Raw genomic sequence first — 21,259 nt, forward strand, 5'->3', positions numbered from 1 at the left:
AAAATAACCAATTAAAAAAACAAATTTAATGCCAGATTGTTGCCAAACTGATAGTTGCCCTTTATAAAAACTCACTGTAGGACAGGGAGCTCTGAGGTGATCATCCTGGTCAGTAGGGGGACTGATGACCCGTGCAATTCTTCTTATGGGTCTCTTCAGGTGTGAAGGAGGTGGTACAATATGACAAAACTGGGTGGAGGGAAGGGGGGGTGATCTGGAAGGTCAGAGAGGAGAGGCTCCAGGACGGACTGAAGTTAACTTTCTTCAGCTCCTGAAAAGAAACAGAAAGAAAGATTTATTATGATTATAGTTTACAATTAGAGTACAGATTTGATAACCTGTTAACCAGTAACAGCCATTAATGACAGACATTCTGGTTTAGATATACAAATATGCAACATTCAGGCATTATTCAAGGGTAGCTCTCACATTACTGATGAGGTCCTAAAGTGATTGCCTCAATCAGTTATGATTCATTAAATATAACCGGGTTCTAAATGATTTGAATATTAAATCACTGAATACTTTTATATGATGTCTAAGTGCTTATTGTCCAAAGTGAGTCAACTATAAAATGTCACTGAATCCAGAGAGAGGCTGTTCAATCACTTGCTGTGGAAAATGAGCTGTCAGTGTGGAAACGGGGAGAGGAAGACACCAACTGGTCAACTAGAGAACAACAACAGCAAAATATTGAGTCGGGTGGAAAAGATTTGTACACAGTGCTGTTGTCAAACAATTTAACTACAACCCACTGACACTTAAAGAATGAGCACATTTTATTCATTTAGTGGACATCTTCTATTGACTTAAGAAAAGCTCAGCTCAAAACTTTATAAACTCCTAAATTCTGTGAATTATGTTAAAAAGACTGCAGAAACATGATGTATTACCCTCTAGTTAAAGAAAAATGGTCTTTTGACAAAAGCTGGGGAAAGTATGATGTCAAATAAAATATGGCATAAATTGAAAAAAAAAATCTGGGATTCAGTGAATGATGGAAATAAACAAATAATCCAAAAATGCTTTTCATTTCATTTTCATGAGCTGACAGCTAAGCTAGATCCTCAATCAGAACAATGGCAGCTAAGTGAATTATAACATTATTTGTTGACCTGTTCATATGCTAATGAGAGCAAAGAGCAGAGGGTGAGCAATACCGCTGTCAACCTGAAGAGGCAGTATGATCCACAAAGTCCTCTACCCAGCATCTATCTCCAGGCTGCCTGACTGCGTTTAAACTGGGAAAAGTGGGCTGAGAAAAATCAACTGACACTCATTTAAGTCACAGCTCAGTTCCAATCTAGTTCAGTTAATCTACAGAGTGTTTTAGTGGTCTATTTTCCTCAGAGTGTGTGTGAATGCATACATGTGTGTTTGAAAGTAGGTCTGGGCAACAGTAGGGGGCAGGCTAAGAGAGTGTGTATTTAAATACTGTCTTCCACACAGTGTTTGTACTGTGGAATAGCATGGGCAGGAGAGCGCCCTTTTTCACCATGATGAACTACACACGCATACACACACACTGATCTGAACAAACTGTAACAGACCAGCTGAATTAGATCAGCCAAATAAGGATTTTAATAACTAAATAAGGATAATGTGTAATCCTCCAAGTAGCTTAATTAGCTGCAAAATATAATACACATAGTAACACTTCAAAAGACAGCAGTGAGCAAAGGCTTTTAACAGCTGGGAATTTCCATGCACATTTGCATGCACATAACCTTTTAATTGATTCTGGCCTTCCGCGTTCCTGCTGCACAGACGCAGAACAGCAAAAGAAAAGAAGCCTAATTCTGTTCATATCATTGTGCATATAAATTACCTGAATGTTTTTTTTGCACGCAAATGCTGAAAAAAAAATCTAGATAAGCAAATCCTGTAAAAGTAAATTTTTAATTAATGTGCAAAAGTCAGCTGCTGCATGCAAATAAAAAACAAAGGAGTACTTATAAACTTATAAAATAGTAAATGTTTCCTCTCCATGGATTTAAATAGCATAAAATGATTTATATTAATATGTATTAGATATGCTTGCATGAACATAAGCGTTCAACTGATAGAATGAAATAGTATAAAATGATTTGTATTCATGTGTATGCGCTGTATTCATGTGTATTGGGGCGGCTGTACCTCAGAAGGTAGCGCAGGTCATCTACTAAATAGAGGGTCAGTGGTTCAATCCCTGTCCAGTCTGCAAATATCCTTGGACTAGATACTAAACCCAGTTGTTCTCCCATGCATCCAATGAATGTGTGTGAATGAGGTATGTTGTATAAAGTGCGTTAAGTGCTCTGGGAAAGTAGCAAAGCACTACATAAGGATCAATCCACTTGCCATGTGAATTTCTGTCTATGTGGACAGCAACAGATATGTGATTTTCAATGTTTTTACACAGTTAATTGCTGAATTTTCAGAAACAGATTGCACGTAATTGCCAACTTTACCCAATTCAATTGCTGATGTCATACTAACTCCATTTTATGGCAACATTTATCACAGTGTTGGTATGTTCGACAACTCGACAAAAAAAATATAACTTAAGAGTATACCTTTATCTTGTTATATACTTTGCAGGTGAAATAAATACATGTTATTTCAATACTCAGCATATCACTTAATGTTAAAAATCACATTATATTGTGAGTCAAGTATTGTCATAAGCTCATGTCACGGGCTGTCTGGCGATTTCCCCCTCTAATCTTTAGCATTAGGTATGAAGTGCTTGAAGGTTTCAAGTGGAATAACGCAAAAAATAAGCTGTGAGCAAAATAAAAACTGAACCCCACCATTTATGGGTATGTGGGAGGTGGATGACAGTAAATCTGACGGTAATTAACAGGGCACTGACCAAAGATGGTGGCGTTAATGAGTTGTTATTTAATTTAGCGCAATCATCTTGAGTGACTTTAATTTGCAGATTAATCTCAATACAACACTTCACATCATTCAGAGTGCCAGCTGAAGCCGAAAATAATCAAAACGCTGATGTGCACCGCAAAGGCTATTTTTCACTTGAGACTTGTAATCAGTGGAACTAAATATAGCTTATTATTAATAAGGGATCACAAAATGTAGCGAGGTAACAGTTCTGCAGCCACATCCAGACTGACAGAGCATAGAAGAAAGAAGGCAGGACTGCTCTTATGTAATTTCACCACTGCCCCACCCAACAACTCTCCCCTCTACAGTCGGAGACGCCAACCCCACCTCCACCTCAGTCCCTCTGTATTTCACAGACTGTTATATCTCAGCTGTTAGTTCTTTTTTTTTTTTTTTAACCCCAACATGCTTTTCCTTCCCTTTCATCATCAGATTATCTTCCTCCGAAGGGACAGAAGCCAACTTCATTTGAATCAATCCTCTTGTCATGTTTTTTCTCAGTGAGCTATACAGTCAGGAAGAGGAAAAGGGTGTGTGTGTGTGTGTGTGTGTTACTGAGAGCTGGGAGCCTGCCTGACCCACTATCGACCAACAACTAAATAATCCTCAATGCACATTGGCTCCTCAATTTCTCTGCACTCTCTCTCTCTCACACCCGCACAAACACACATGCACCCAAGAGTGTAGACACTTCAACAGTAGACTATGAATAATTTGCAGCGAGTCTCCTCAACTACTCTGTTTTGGAGGACACGAAAGAAGCTGCCAACAGCATTCACACTGCACCTCCCGCCCTCTCCCTCTCCTGAAATCCACTTAGACAATATATGTATAAATGTACACAGCATGAACTGTTATGAGTATTTTTTCCATTGCAGGCTAACTACAGGGAGATAGTGGCACTGATTAGTCCCATGACACTTGGTGTTCTGCAAACACCACTTAGCCACCACATTATAACCAGCTGCCTGATTTTGTGCCATATATAAGTTCCCCTTGTGCCACCGCTACTCCGACCAGTGGATGGAAAAAGGGCCTCTGTGGGGGTGTTGCAAACCATGTGAAGATGTTGCCAAGGTTTAACCTGGTTTTGTTTTTTTGAGATGAGGCTTAAACAGATTTGAGTCATTTACTCATTAAATGATTGCCCTTGCTTGGACTAGACTTGGTAGTTACTAGCCACTTCAAATCGACCTGCAATTCTGACCCAGCCGTAACAGCCATGCATGATAACAGTGACGTCTCCTTTCAAAATGTATTACGTATGAACAGTTTTTTTTTTTAATTTGTTGAGCATAGGGCTGTTTGATATAACGATATATATCGGATGACGATATAAAAACGTCTATCGTTTCATTTTACGCTATCGTTTGTTTCGTGGTGTTGCAAAATAAACTGTTTACGGCAATATTTTTTCATCGTTTTGATGGTCACTGTAGTGGCTATATTAATTTCTTAAAGTTCTCTCTTTCTCTTATATTTAATATAACCACAATACGGACGGACAAGCGACTGTTTTTATGCGTTGTCGTTAGCAACAACGACGGTAAAACCATCGCGTGGCTCCGCCGTCCGCTTATTTATTTTCCACATAAACCTTTCACAATAAAGCTCGAGATCCTGTTGAGACTTTTCAAAATAAACTGAGTCACGTGAAAGAGTATGCAGTGTTTATGGATGAGAAGCAAAAAAGAGCCGTCAGGTGCTAATAAATAAACCTTACACTCAAATGTTAGAACAGGCTTTTCCCCGCAGCACGCCGTGTAATGAATACTCACAAAGAAAATGGCGGCCGTTACAACTTATGTCTAAAAATGTATAGTTTCATGCATCGGTTAAAATACTCGACTCCAGGTACACGACGCCCAGCTGAAAACACTTCACGGAAGTCGAGTTGCCCGAGATTCACAAAATTTACAGAAAATGTTAAATTTTTGTTATTTATATCGTTGTCGGGAAATGGGGAAACTAGACATCTACAAATTTCCTAGGAGACCTTAAGTATTAGTGGTAAACTGGAAGATCATGGAATGGAAAAGTGGCCGTATTTCCACTGCAGGACATCAGGACAGGTGAGAGGTGGTGCAAGTTCTACAGGACTGGACAGTACACAGGACAAAGAAAACCTTAAATTGTAACCCCCCGACAATTGGCAACAAATTGTTGCCAATTTTTCACTGTTCTTGTTTTGCAATAAACATAGTTCTTGTATTGAACTTTTGTATTTCCACACAATAACTTAAATATTACAATGCCTGACATTGCTTTTGTTGAGGTTTTCAAAGTTGCTGCTTAGAAGTACCAAACAACCCTTACAGAGCTCCTGCACAAGGTGGTGGTCACCCTATAAGAATATGCTAGTTTAGTTTAATTTGAAGTCATGGCAAACATGAACATCACATATAATTATCGTAGAAGGAAAATAATAAAAAAAACAAAAACAAAACAAAACTACACACATGTAACATATTCAGGATGTAAGTATAGCCACTAAAACCATAAAGTTAAGACTTCTACTCCAGAGACAATTAAAAGTATCTGTGGTCTGTTAAGTGACTTTATCCTCAGTGTGTGCAGCACTGTGTGTGTGTGTGTGTGTGTGTGTGTGAACTTATGAGCGAGTGTGAGACAGAAAGACAACGAGCGAGCATCTGAGAACCACTTAACATGCATGACATGTTCTCTAGGAGGCAGGCCGGCGTTGCTATAGCAACTAGTGTGGGTCATAAGCCCGGCGGTGATGGCATATTTGATTGGCTGCGTGGAGACAGGAGGGACCATAGTTAAGGGGGGAGAGCAGAATAGAACGGGACCAGTTACATATCCAGTGAGTGCTCCATGAAATCTGATTTAAAGACTCTTTCAGCACTCTTCCAGTGTTGGTTAAAGTTGTTTTGATATTAGCCTCTCCCTCCCTGGGACATCTACTTTGAAGTACCCTCGCACACATAAAATAAGCTTGACGTCTCCTTCCTCATGGGCAGCTTTCAGTCTCATTCATAATACAGCAAAGACGTGGGCAAACGATTAAGTTTATTTTTGCACAGAGCAGACCACGCTGTAAATATGTGGATGTGGAAACCACAACCTGGTCCTACAATTCCTTACTAATAAAACTTTTAGTGAGACTGCAATTTAAATGATTGGAAAAACTGCATGTGTCAAAACAATACAGCATATTTCTGACATCTAACTGGGTTTTTGGTATGATCTCGGTGCCTGAAGCCATACACCCTCTCCGAAGCAGTCATGCATGTATTTTTCAAGTAGAGCCGTTTTCTCTGATAAGGCACAGATAAACTGGCTTTATACTCTGTCCAAACTGCTTGTAAGGATGTCCCCTCCACCTTACCAATATGAGATTAGCAGGATCTGTGTCCCACTGTTTCTGTAACTTCCCAAAACAGACGATTTGCACAAAAAAAGAACATAAAACACAACTACACCAAGTATAACAGATGCACGATTTAACCAGAAAACGTACGGCCCATCCAGCGAGTGACGGGCTGAAATCATATTAGTATAATTTACAGAGTAATAAATCAATTCCAGTGCCAGAGACTGCTACAGTGAGGAAAACTTTGACAGAGAAGCATAAATAAAGCTTCACAAAGCAGTTTTCTCCAAGCTAATGTTTTCCGAGGTCACTTTTTACCGGCCTATTGTGAAAGATTTTTATATTTAATTAACACTTTTACTATGAGCAATGTTAGATAACATCAGAGTGTCTTATGAACTACCATGACAACAGAAAGCTTATTATGTTCTTTGAAGAATTAACCTTTACATACTTTTCAGGTGAAATGTGGCTCATTTTGACATCTGACAGCAGTAAAAATATCATAAATGTCATTCTTTTAGAATGAAATTTGATTACCTTTCCCCCAAGTTGCCCCAAATACACAAAAATGGAAAAGATTAAAACATTTTATACTGTCGTAAAAGGTGCTACAAATTTTTGTACAGTCAGGCTGTTCCAGCCTAAATTTGACTTGTATCTACTCAGATGGACTTTAAAGTTATTAGGTTGGGTCAAATCAAGAAAAATCCTGAAACTGTACAGGTCATATCTGTGTGTCTTTTTTAATGGGACCGTGTTGGTAGAGTTCAACTGTCCGTGTCACCACATCTGGCCAGGTTTCTACGGGGACAGGGACCAACTGGTGTTTGGGAATCTTTAAACAATAAAATGGTAAAACAACACAGGAGTGATCATACATGATGCACATAAGGAACAGATGGTGCTTTCACACAGACTCTTTGTAATAGGGTGGTGCAGGGGTTAGCAGCGTTAACTCACTGTAAGAAGGTTCCTGGTTTAAATCCTGACTGGCTGTTTTTAGGTAAACTCTGCATGTTCTCTCAATGCCCGTGAGGGTTTATGAATCCATAGTTAACACTCTGAGAGCTTAGAAAGACCAGAAAAGTGCTAAACAAATGCAAGAACTGTTAGCGCCTGCAGTGTATAATCAAATAAGCAAATCAGAATCTATTTATTCCGAGATCACTGACATTAAAACAGGAATCATAAAGAGAGGTTTTTGGGTGGGTGTCATAATATAATAAAGGCACTACAGCTGCCATTTCACTGAGTGTGAGAAACACATGTCCAGAAATTTTCCTACCACTGCTATGATTGTACAGATCACTTTTTAAGAAATCGTTTTTAAGTGTCCTTTGTTTTCAGTGTCAATTAATGTTAGTTAATGTTAGTATTGCGCATTACAGATGATCAAAATGAGGATTTTTATCTGATGCAGAAGTGAGAGTAGCGTTTAACAGTTGTAATCATTACATAATAAATCCAGGCAGTTCCAGAATGTGCTTGCCATTTTCACTTACAGTATGTGAATCATTATGACGGTTATGTTTTCATGTCTTGGGTCAGATTATTACACAACAGTAGAAGATTTTCTCTAAAAATGAGTTTTGTAAGGCCTAATACAAAGCCAAACAAAGCACTCTAATCATCCATTTATTAATGTTAGATGTGCTATTTATATATTCTAAATACATCTGTAGTTTAAAATTTGGTATAGGGAACAGTTGGCCCATGCTAAAACTGGCAAAGGACATACCATGAAAGCATGACATATGAAAAGCATGTAAGGGTTGAGAGAGAGAGAACTTGTCCTTCCTTTTAACCGTTTTCTCCACAGCAACATAAAAGAGTGCAGGGCCAGTCTCTGTGTAGCTGGTAATGATTTGTAATAACTTGTTACAATGATCACTCAGCAGTGTGGATGCCAGCACTTTTACCACCTGCGTATAAAACTTCCACACAAACGAAATTTAAATGTTAAATAAATTCACATAAAATAGCTAAAAGAAAAAAGTGCTTCCACTTAGCACACAGATAAACATCTGATAGGAACCCTCCAGGGCTTAAAAATAAAGGAAGCCAATGATGTGTCAGAAAATGCAGTTCCTCAAAAGGCCACTTGAGGCTTCAATGTGAGTCAACCCAGATAAACCTGGATAAAATTAGCCCTTTATAACATTTTATGAAGCCTTTTTCTTGTTTAAATGATCCATTGGTTTAAATTGTAATCAGGATTGAAGCTGGAAGATATATTATGGGCAGAGCCACTTTCAATGATACCACAAGCTTTAAATTGTGGGGGAAAGAAAGAAGTTATAACAGAAATATGGCACTATATTGCTCCATATATTAATTTGAGAAGCACCCACGCTGCTCTAAATACAAAAGTTTTTTTCTGTTATGCACCAACTGTTCTATGGTAATGATTTTCTCTGTTGCTCCTTTAAAGTATTTTCATACAACCAAAAAAAAACAAAGTTTTTCTTTACACTTTTAATTGTTAATGGGCCTTTAAAACATCAAAGATGCTGTAACCGGTTTTAACAGTTGGGTTTATCATTGCTTTTACCTCAACTGAAAGACTGGCGGTGTAAATATTTCTCCAAAAACTTAAAGAAGCGTTGCATACACCTTACTGCCACCGTGGTCCCTGCTGGGAGTTTTATCTGGCAGCTAAAACCTGCACTGTGTCTGCTATAATTGGCCATTATCTCCAGAGAGACAGTGTGACAAGTTTCCAACACTGTAGGCTACAATGAGACTAAAAAAGCAAGACTGGATTCCTACTACTAACATCAGGATGAAAGAAATAAAGGCTGGCTTGTCAGGCACTGCTCACTGCTCGTGTTAGCTTCAATATAACCAATCCGGCCTCGCATGCTATTTCTGTCTCTATGCTCAAAAAAAAACAACAAACAAAAAAAATGAATATATATGTTCATGAGACTAGTCCACACTAGTCCTGGAGGATTCACATACTTGCTTTAATGTGGCATGGAGAACGAGTTGTTGAGTGAGCGGCTGAGGTCAATATTACAGTTTCTGAGACATTTCAGGGATTGTGGTGCAGGTTATTAACACATCTCGCTGGGCCCACTGATGAGAGAAATATGTAAATTTCACAAATAGGATTAGCGCCACTGCAAACAAAGAAAGAACAGGTAATTTGTAGAATAGAACAGAATTTAAGGCAACTCAGTGATTAGAACAGAAAGCGATTCAAGGCATTTTGCAAGTCAATGGGGTTTAAATATCACCTTAATTAAGCTAAAACGTATAATATAATGCATTTTAAAATGGTTGTTGAGCTGACTGATTGCAATCACAATGTTTACGTTTCATGTTGACATTTGTTCACAGATTGAGCCTGGGCCATTAAATGATGTCAAACAACAATTTGAAAGGTACAGAGTATGAAGTTCAGAGTTCTTCTCTGGTTATTTCCCAGCTCATCCCATTTGGATCAGTTCATAATGGCTTAATTTGTCCTGACATAATCGGTATTCCTCGTGCTTCCAAAACTATACCTAGCTGACCAACAAGTAGAAAGCTCTGCAAAAGCTTTACCAATAAAAATATCCATTCATACTTGTACTTTCAAAAATTTACTTTCATGTACTTTTCCGTCATCTTTTAACACTTTAAATGCTAAATGTAAAACAGTTAATATGAACTCTTACTATAAGGGCACCAGAACCTGAGTAAAACGCCCCTGCTTTGGCTGTAAGAGAACCGACATCTATCAAGCGAAGGCAAGAGCATTAAAACAGAATCTTTGTGACATTAAGCAATTTTATCCACTAATATTAGAAACAATGATATAAAAAAGTGAAACAAAAAACTGTAACAACAAAATAGTCATAAACTGCTGCAAAAACTTTCCATCCATCCATTCTCAGCAGATGTGCTGCTGATACATTCCTCATGTTTCTCTGAGCTGATTAGACTGTCGGATAACTAATATCTGGGTAATGAATATCACAGGTCCATCAGTAAATGATCTGTTTCTCCATATTTCTGGCCCCATACATGTTGTCCTTGTTAGGCGACTGTTGAAAAATTAAATTAAAAAAAATTATACATAAAATTAGGATTCCAGATCCATCTAATAAAATGAGAAAAGATGACCACAGACACTTCTAGACCAATTTTTATACTCTCTTATGATGACAAGAGTGGACCGAGCCGATTAAAATGACTCTTTTATTACCTCCCATTTTGACTGTGGCCTTCAACGCATCAAACTCACATCTACTTCTAAACAGACAAAAGTAAAAAGGTGCATTTAACTTAATTTTAATGTACAATTTAGGCATATTTTAAGCCACAATTTCTATTAAAATAGAAACTGCTCTTCTTGAATCAATAAATGCTGTATACAAGAAAAAGCCAAGACAAGACTGTCAACTATCTTGTTTAAGCCTTACAGTAGAAAATCCAGCTGAAGGAAGCAGGAGAGGAGTTTTTCTCTGTTTATGTTACAGCCAAATGCTCAGCGAACACGCCACTATGCAGAGCTAAAACAGGCTGACAAACGCTAAAGCTGCTTAACTTGGTTTCTCCAGTATACTATAGCAACTGCTCTTCTGAGCAACTGTTACACAGAGCTTGGATTGAAGTGGATTTGTTTTTACACTTCTTTCTGTTACTATGTCCAAAACTGGTCTGTACAATAATGTGGGGCATGCTGACTTATTAAAACTGAATGGACTGTTATGTATGCGCAAATTGTCAATGATTGCAAAGCACTGATCTCTACATGGTTTTCGGAATAGAGTAATTTTCTGCTCACCGACCGTTTAGCAGTTTAATTATTTTGTAAAAAAGGATTCAATTTGGGCAAGAATTTGACCTAAAAATTCGCCTCAGCTGTGATCTCTAACTGTAAACTATCATCGGTCTCCCCTCTCTGTGTGAATGTGGTCTCTACAACATACATTTGACACCACTTTTTATGACAGCAGATGCTATAAAGAGAAAGCGGCACAGTGAGGTATCTCTGCTCTTTAGTCATCCGTGATTTATCCCTGAAGAGTCCTACAGCAGTGTCAAGGGTGAACGCTGGCTGCTCAAGGATATTGGTCTACTTTAGCCGGGCAGGGTTTAAATGGACTCAATTAACTTCAATCTTGGTGGACCTAGTGGCCTGAGGGATCATCCAATGATGGGAAAATGAGAGGGTCAATCCCCCAGACGGCACGTAACACAAGCGTCCTAACATACTGAGAGCTAAGGAAATGTGCTTCACAAGCTTGGCTGTATGTGTGTACACTTTTGCTAAATTAAGCAAAATGTGCATATAGCACTACAAACTGATAAAATGCTGATGTTACCAAAGGGCTATAACAGATTCCTGATGTCTGTTGAGCTGAATAAGCTGTTGCCTACAAACACCTGAAAATATACAAGGTAGACAAATTGCCTTGATCATCTGGTAGGGTGTCATAAAGCACTGCAAACATCTACAGTATGCACGTGTCAAGTATACTGCAGCAGACAGCTTCATGTGTAATTCCAAGTTGGAGAAGAGAATGAGGAAGTGCCCGTTTTCTCACAGCTGTCAGCTGCTTTATCTTGTGATTTTCTTCTTATTTTTTGCTCTTTCTGATCTTTCATTCTTCTGCAACAAATAAGACATTATCATGGAGCTGAAGTATTTATTTTTAATCAGAAACACTAAGAAAAAACCATACAGGAAAATTTCATAAATCCTAGAAGAGAGATGACATGTAGGTAAATGAAAAACCCATTAAAATAACATTAATGCAGATCTAGCTCACTTTGCTTCAAAGTCCACTGGACTTCGCTGATGATATGTAATGATATGTAATCCTTATGGCCATTCACATGTTATGTATATTTCCAAAAACAAGCATTTTTTGAAGTGCAGATTCACTGTACGAGTAGCTGCAGTGAAGAAAATCGTTACAATTGGCTAAGGTCATAAGACTAATGCATGCAACGATCAGTGAGAAGCTTAGAGCCACAGCCCAAATGTAATTAAGAGAGAAGCACTTACAGGAACGACTTGCGTCATTCTGTGAATGGCAACAAGCGGTTGTAACTGACATACTGTATGATGGATAATTAAACAGAACGTCATATTGCCTGCAATTACAAACCACTGGAGGAAATCTGGTAAATACGAGGTGTTTTCTGTTGTACAAAACATTTTGGCGAGTGGCCAACGCCCAGTCAACAGTTCAACTCTGAATAAGCTCCTCAGTTTTAAGACTTTGCAGCTGCAGGGCCAGTGAGCCCATGCAACATTACGATTAGGAAAACATGTCAGCTTTAAATATTTTAGTTAGCCCAGACCACTTCTACTTGTCAGACCCAGCAATAGTTATTTTTTGTTACTGAAAATGCTTCAGTGAGCATCAGATAGAGGAGTTCTTCTATATCCTGGTACTTCATCGCAATAGAGCAGCTCACTGTTCATTTCTGCAAACATCCGTTACAAAATTGGAGTTTGGGTTTGCTCAGATACTTTTGAGAAATTATAAACATCTTTTATTTCTCTTGGTATTTTCTAAATTTATGATATTATCTGATTTCAAATGAGATCTTTTTTGTGTGAGGTGCAAACAGAAAGTCATTAAGTTTCTGTAATAAATACAGACCTTAAAGCCATCATCGCCTTGTAATAAGTAAAGCTAAGCCTTAATTTAATCCAGTCTGCCAGCTTCTCACATTCAAGGTGTGAAATACAAGATGAAAGTCAAGAAACAATTATGACAGAAGAAGAAGAAACCAGATTAATACTTTATTAGCACCAGAAAAACATGCTACTCTGCAGCAAGTGTTATGTTAATAACAAAACATGAGATGAAAAATATAAAGAGAGCAGAGTTTATGTATTTTTTCATGGTGATTAAAAGTAGCAGTTAAGGATAAATATTAAGTAACTTACCACCACTAAAAATAGAATTCTGGAAGAACTGAAGTAACTGTGGCTACCTTACAACAGCTATTACTTTTTGTTTATTTCCCTTGGTATTTTCTAAATTAATCTGGCCTCAAACAGGAACCAGAAGCAGAAAACATCTATCTGTGTGAGGTGCAAAGAGAAACAAACTTCATCTTTTAAAAAGTAATGCTGTGTCTTGATTTAATATTCCAGTTTGCTGGCTTTCCACATTTTAAATTACTACCTTGCACGGCATTCAAGACGACACCAGAGCGAAAGTCGAGAAACAATTATGATAGATGGAAAATAAAACAGAGAGCCACTCTTCTGCAAGTACGCTGGCAGACCAGACACAACTATGCTTGTAAAAGAAAAACAAGGAAGATAAACAAAGGATGACAACAGCAGGCAGTAACCTGCACGATCCGTACGTGCCGTACTCAATAACCAACAACAAATGTGTAGTTTCAGCAAAGCAAAAGCCTACACCATGTACAACACGTACAAGCAACACTTTTAATTCATGTGAGCTGGCACCTAAACCGTGTGTCCTCACAAACACTCAACAGTATGCTATGAGTTTGCATTTTGAAATCAATAAATGACAGCACCTCTACACCCAAAAAGAAAAATTATAATAATAACTGAAACATAGTCCCTTAACTTTTACATAATTAAAACCCTTAAGCTGAAACTGATATAGTGCAGGAAAGGGTAATTATGTCAGCCACCATCATATTGTTTTTATTGTGTATATTTTAAACCCAACTATATTCTAACACCGTCCTTCCCTTGGGCTAGCCATTATGCTTCTTCGTCTTCTTCCTTGGCAAAAAATTTGTTTATATCCATGAATTTTCAAATGCAAAAAGCAGGAAAAAATAGCAAAGCATATTAAATTAATTCCTGCACATTAAAATACATTTTAGTGGTTGAATGTTATGCTTGGTTAATTTATGACTTCTCTGAGTTTAGGTACAAACAGTTAAAAACACATTTTTGTCATATTTCTGACAACATGTGTTTTCTTATTTTCATGACAGGTGTTCAAATAAATTTAATAAGCATGGCACATTCTAATTTTAAAAACATTAGGCTGATGTTTGAGCCATTACTATTATCAGACAATTGTTGACAGAGGTGGGTGTACAGGAGCTAAAACTAGTAGATTGTTTAAAATGTCATTAAATTTGATTAATTTTGGAGCATTTTTGCTTTGTCCCATATGACTGTACTGTTCCACAGTGTCACCAGAGGATTGGTAATCATATCTGTTATATTGTAGGACAGGTAGTGTACAGTGGATTTAGAAAACTATCTTTTTTGAAACAAATACAGCTACCTTGAGATTCTTTTGATTTACAGTGATGAATAGAAGTGTGTTTCTCACCTACTGATTTTTTTCTGCTTTTGTTCTCTCAAGGATTGTGGGAATAAGGCCCAGCATATAATCACAGTATAAAAGAAGAAAACAAAAAGTGATTTTGTTATTGCTCTCAGCTACAATAAAGACAAAAGCAGCAGCTCTCAAGCCTTTAAAACTTCTCCAGTGATGGCCAAACAGCTCCTGACTTTTAAGCTTAAACCAAAATTGGTCCCCGTGTGCCACGTCTACAAGCTGAAACGCCAGGACAATAACTGCACTTCATCATGCTGCCAGCCTCCATACATACTGAGAGCAAGGAGCCATGGCCTTATAATGCGGAACAGCCTTGAGGCCAACTGTGGCTGTCTGGTTTAACCAGATTATGATTATGTCACACAGGAGATTACCAGACATTATCCAACATAGAAAGTCATGGTCATGTTCCTGCACACACACACAGAGACACAGTCACCAAGCATACACATGCACAGCCATCTGTTATTGCCACAAACTACTGTATGCTCGTTTTCTGCAGCACACAAAGATTAAACCTAGCAAAGAGGAGGGGAGGGGAAGGATGCTGTGTGAACAGCACTAGCTGATAAGATCTCTGCTGAAAAATAGATTTTCTTTCCCAATCTCCTGAGAACTACCTCTGTGAATAAAGGATAAACAGATCATAAGAAAAAAAAAAGGGGGGGGGGGTGCATGGCAATGGAACGGCTTAAGAGAGACAGATGAAGCAGAGAAGAGGCAATAAATGTTTCTCCCTCTGTGCATGCAATGGCTGCCTGCTCGGTTGTAGCTGACGCAAAATGGAGCCGCGAAACTGAGGACGGGGGGGATCAGGGGGCAAACAGGAGGAGGGGGTAAGGTGGGGAAAAAGGAGACAGTGTGACAGTAGTGCTGAGGGGGGAGAGGGAGGGGAGCAGAGTGTCTAATTTGTTCTTCTCTCATCTGTCTGGGCACCCTCTCTCACCTTGGCCCAGATTTACAGTCTATACTTCATATTCTGATGGAGTGGGAAAGAAAAGCAGGACAGGCGCAGGAGACACGCACACGCACACACACACACACACACACACACACACACACACACACACACAACTTATGGAAGCTATTAGTTCTGATAACTATTATTACTTCCTAATCATCCTAGTGTCATGCTGAACACTTCACAGGAGTGAGAAGCTTGCAAATCTAAGCAGGCAGGTGTCAAAGCAAAAAAAAAAAAAAGAAGAAAAAAATGCTGTAATGTTGCAATAATGTGCAGGCAGCTGAGGAGAAAATGACTGCCCAGATACAGACTGCAGCTAAGTGATTCAGAAGAAGAGGCTAGCGAGCTTTGACTGAAGCAGATGGCCGATTTAAAACAGAGCTTCAAGGAGGTAGAGTATGTAAATCTCAGCCAGGTGTCTGACACGAATGTCAAGACAGACATAGGAGCGATTTAAAACAAAAACAAAGAAAAGAGCAGCTAGCTGGATTCATACTCAGTGGTATATTCAATAATGTTTTTAGACTAGCTGAGAAAAGAACAGAAGCTTTCTCTCTACTAGCGGTGGAGTGTTTTAGAAAACATAATAAAGAGATCATTACTTTATATCTGTGCTGCCACCAAGTCCATTAAGCAGCAAGTCAAACTGCAGACACGCGTTACTGACAACATTTGGACAATAGCTCATTTATATGACTGCTAAGAGCAGAACTAATGATTTTTCATTTTGTGCCATTGGTATTTGTGGCAAGCGTCGACAAACTATTTCAAGAAACAGTGCGCAGGCTTTCAGTGGATGTTTTTTCAGTAGTTTTGAAAACGATTAGATAGATAATAATGCATTCAGAGAGCTCTTGGATTTAGAGCTGAAAAGCTTTAAAGGCTCTCTCTCCATATATATGTATGTATATATATATATATATATATATATATATATATATATGTAGAACATCAGCAATTTCAGATTCTCTGGTTCAAACTTAAAAAATATTTTATATAACAAGGATATTTTCCTGTTCTTTATCTAATGACCACAAATATAGCAGATATAGTGATTTGTGAATGAATTTATAAAATAACTGTGTCATTAACTGTATTAACATATATTAAAAGCATTTGCTAGTTGCATTCTCGCTTCAGGAAAAGCTGCATTTCTCATCAGGACACTGCTCTTCCCATTCAACATATTGCTGTTAGTAGTGGTTGGCAGCTCTGATTGGGCTCTGAGCACAAAGCCAAGTAAGGGAGACCGCTCAGTAAATCCTGTTCAAGAAGCCCAGGATGAAAATCAAAGTGTACTGAAAAACACATGCTGGTAAATCAGAACTAGAGCTCAGGGTTGTTAACCTCTGGATAAATCACATTCTGCAATATTTTTGAAATGTTACATGCTTAAACAAGCAAAGCTGGCAAATACGTTCCTCAAATGTGAAGATTTGCTGTTCAGAACTTAAAACAGCCAAGTTTTCTTATTTGTGGCTTTTAAAAAAGGATAAATTAAGAATTCAAACACCACCAAGTTACCAACAAAGAAATGAATGACTAAGAAATATACTGTCATTGTATTTACATGCTCTAATGCAAAGATAAAAACTAGATTTTATACTCAAAAATCTTTTTATTGTTGTTTTTTTGGCTCACTGACATTAAGTTTGAGCTAAACGCTGACTATACCTGGGCACTTTGGCTAATACAAAGTGATCCGAGCATGTCCAAGTACAAATTTGAAAAGTTTAAGGAAACAGTTCATGACAAGTTTGTCTGAGCCTGAACTGGATGGTTTGGTTTGTATGTGGACAGCACTGGGAAGACAATGTGCAGTCAGCAGGGAAATAAAAAAGAGGTTTACAGGTAAATATCTGTAAATAATCAGCCAGCATGGGCAGGGCAGCTCCTAATCCAGAGCACACAGAGCAGATGGGAATCCAATATTATATGATTGCAGAGTGGAGAACAAAACCAAACAAACGTCTATTAGTAGATCTTCTGTCACATCTCGATTCTTTATAGGCCTCAGTGGGGTTTAAAGCGGGGATAAAGCGTGAATCCAGAACTTTTTTACTATTAAGTTCTAAAATACTTTTCATGGTTTTAAAACGAACTAGTTTTAGCTTCCAAACCTGCAGGAAAGCTCCCTCTATTAGTTCACGTTGCTGCAATTCTTGTCTTGTAGTGACCATTTAATTTTCCCCTCTACAGTCAGAGAATTGACTTGGCACAACCCAGTGAATCAATATCAAGTAAGACTGTGTACAAATAGCACTGACCGCTGAGACAAACACTTCCGCAGCTGATACTGAGGAGGTGGTGTTTGCTCTCGCTTGAAGCTGGTTGTTAACCTCGCCCGTATAAATGACACCTTAAGAATTTGCAGGTCTGGTCTGGTGCCAAATTTAGATCGAGCTGCACTGAATGTAAATAACAAATCAAATACCCCCCCCGGGCCGAGGCAAGAGTTTACTTATGTCCCGGACAACAAGGAAGCAAGATATCATCTCTGCCTTTGAAAATAGAGGTTAGACTAAATGCCTCAAAACGAGTCAATAATGCATCATAACCTCGCTTTTCATTTTATGGACTACACTCCTGGAGGAGCCACAGATACATTTCACACTTCTCAATCAATGTTTAGGAGTTTCTCTTTATTATACTGCTGGCTATTCCTTTGAAAGAAAAATTTCACACAGGGATTAGGGAACTGAGAAACGCTGACTATTTGGTGCGGCAAGCTTTTCTTCTTTTTTTGTTTTTGTTTTTTATGCCCTGAGCTGTGGAAACAGCTGCCTGGGGGATACGAACATAGCTTAACCTGTTGATGTTTTTTAAGATAATTTTTTAAGATAATTTTAAGAAGCTAATTTTTAAAAAGTTGATTTATTTATTATTCTTACATGCATCATTTATTTTTACAGCCTAATTATCACTAGCCAGTCACTTATAAAGCAATTTCATTACCGCCAACTTGTGTGAAAATAATCTTTGCTGCTTTTGAAGAAAAGCAAGCATAAAATAAATGTTCTTAAACAATATATTCCAATGATATGCAGCTCGTTACAAATGTATTAACCTAGAATTTACTATGAACTGTGATGTTTTCTATATTGTTTTTCCCCATTACATAACAGTGTTGCCCTACTTTTTTTTAGTAGACCAGCAAACATATGCTTGTTTGCGCATCTGTAGGTCACGCAAATGTTTACAACTTTTCTTTATTACATATTATTAGTTATTTATTATCATTTTTGGGGAATTTACTCATAAGATAGTCACCATATAGAAATCACTGCTTGTGCTACTTTTTAATGCCACCTTGAACTCTCTGCTGCATTCAGAGAGAGAGAAGAAGTGCTGTGGGCAGGCATTTCTTTAAGCTGGCTGTCAGAGGCTTGGTTTTTAATAAGGTGTTCCAGTCCACAAAGCTCGACTTTACAGTGCTGATGTAAAATGAACTGCTGTCAGTTTCAGCAGAACAAGAAATCCAATCAGACGGGAACAAAATCGTCTGCCCTAACAGCAGAAGACAGATGACGCACGCCAAAACATCTACTTAAACAATGTGTAATTCTAGGTGATAGAGTGGGAAATTAGATGATGTTTTAAACTGATTTCCTCTTTACTCCTCCTGCAAAATATGGCGTGTTTTGAAAATGTCATCTAGCTGTTTAATTTTTATGAACTTTTAATATTTAACAGCCCCCACAGAAATAATCTCAAACTATCACTGCAGATGTGCAAAAGGTGACAAAAACACCCCCACTTTGTTGCTGGATATTTTTTTTTAAATGATGGAAATAAAACTGTTTCACCTGTTATGCCTCCAGCAAGAGGAAAGTTCGGGGTCACATTGTTATGCTGTTGTTGTCTCATGTTTCTATGGATTTTCACATTACTGATAGAGCTTGACTCACATTTTGAAAAATAAGGAAGCAAGCAATCATGCAGTTGGTTTTTGTGATCTATTACAATCTTCTATGCATCAAAAATAAAAAGTTATTCACATTTTACATTTTATTTACCAATTTAAATTTTATTAAATGATTAAATAATTAAATAAAATAATAATTTTAGGTAAGTAGAAGTAGCAAGCATAATTACACTTTAATGCAAAAATACACTTACGAGTGAAGGGCAGAAACTGAAAAACAAAAAGGCTACAACTGCAACAAGCTATGTGAACACGGGTTAAATTGATAAGGTTGGGGGGAACAATCACAAAAGTCTGGAAGGAAACAGAATGGAAAAATCTGAGGTGATTTAAAATGTCAAATTAAAACAGGAAATACAAAGAACAACCAACGTCTGACACTGTAAGACCTTTATCGCCAATAGACCAAGTGTCATAGAATACAAATGTATGAGTCACCAGCAAAAGATACAGATGAGTATTAAAATGTAACCTATTTGAGAAAATAATACATTCCGCTATTCACTAAGAGTGGAAAACTGAGTCTATCTAGAAGCCTTAGCCCCATTAGAACACTAGCAGAGCCACAGCTGCTAACAGCTGCACAGCTATATATATTTAAAAAAATCAGAAAAACTGACTTGAAGCTCAAAAAACAGCCGTCAAGTCGCAGGCAGGTAGTGCCAGTAAAATGGAAACTATTACTCAGCCTGTCGTTCCATCACTTAAGCTGTGACATAGATGACGGTAAAACACAGCTGAAAAACCTTTGATTTAAACACACTGTCAGGGTAACTATAATAGGGGAGTCAAAATAGCCTAAAAATTTCACCATTATATATGTAGGAACACTGCAAAGCAACCCAGGGATCGACTTATGATGCTTTAACTCATAATGAAACCAAAAGCGCAACTGTGCTTCTTTCAGATCCAGGATGGAATACATTTTTCCTTCCTGAAGTCAGTCTTCCTAAAAAAGAAAAATTAAGATCTTGACTCTTCAAAGTAAATGGTTTATATTATTTTCTGTGCTCTTGACTCTTGACAGCCAGTGCCAGCTAAATAGCTGAGCTGTGTCAGCAAACACACTTGCATGTCAGGAGGTAAAATCAGCTTGTTCGGCCTAGCAAGCAATGAGCCACTATATAGTAATACCAGTGAGAGATCACAACCCTCCAAAAACACACACAAACACTCTCTCTCACGCATACACAGAGCAAAGCACATCTCCTCTCATTAGTGCTCACCCTGACAACCGAGGAGCTTTTAACAAATAGACTCTGAATACAGATTTTGCTGCTTTATGGTAAAGACATCATCAGCTGACATCATCTCATTAAACCCATCATTATGTCAAGATTGCATTACTATATTATTTATAAAACATGCAATTTTCCTTTTCAAACAGTCTAGCAATGACACTCAGCCTAGTATTCCTTTGTACGCACTATATCAGGGAATAGATAATACTGAAAAATACTGGGTTAATATACATATACATTGACTGGTACTGTAACATCTTGGGTTAATGTGAGCTAGGATCAAACAAACAAAAGAAACAGTTCTTCATAAGATTCTGTTCTTGTTTCTTGCTGATAGTGCAAACACATACTATACATATTTCTGTGCTATGACTTTTTTTTTCTGATTTCCTCACTTGTAGTGTGGGCTTTGATATCTCTACAGCTCTCTGAATACTGAAACGACTAATAGCCTTCTATATCTTTATTTAAAATGCCATCAGCATTCCCAAGCACACACTTCTACGTTAATAAAGCTTACTCCTAGCCAGCACCTCAATTCTTTATTTCATTCAAGAAGAAAACACTATGCAATGCAAGACCCTTTCAAAGCATTTCTTTTCCTTGTGCATG

General features: G+C 37.8%; 1 protein-coding gene across 1 annotated transcript in view; it reads right to left on the reverse strand.

Moving 5' to 3' along the window:
* stag1a (STAG1 cohesin complex component a) overlaps positions 1-21,259 on the reverse strand; it is a 40,045-nt gene that overhangs the window by 13,202 nt on the left and 5,584 nt on the right. The window contains exon 2 of the mRNA XM_003443014.5: positions 76-271. Within this exon, the coding sequence (XP_003443062.1) occupies positions 76-104 (29 nt within the window). The 5' untranslated portion in view covers positions 105-271. The remainder of the gene's footprint in view (positions 1-75; positions 272-21,259) is intronic.

The sequence above is a fragment of the Oreochromis niloticus genome, linkage group LG19 (genome assembly GCF_001858045.2).
Source record: "Oreochromis niloticus isolate F11D_XX linkage group LG19, O_niloticus_UMD_NMBU, whole genome shotgun sequence".
NCBI classification, from domain to species: Eukaryota; Metazoa; Chordata; class Actinopteri; order Cichliformes; family Cichlidae; genus Oreochromis; species Oreochromis niloticus.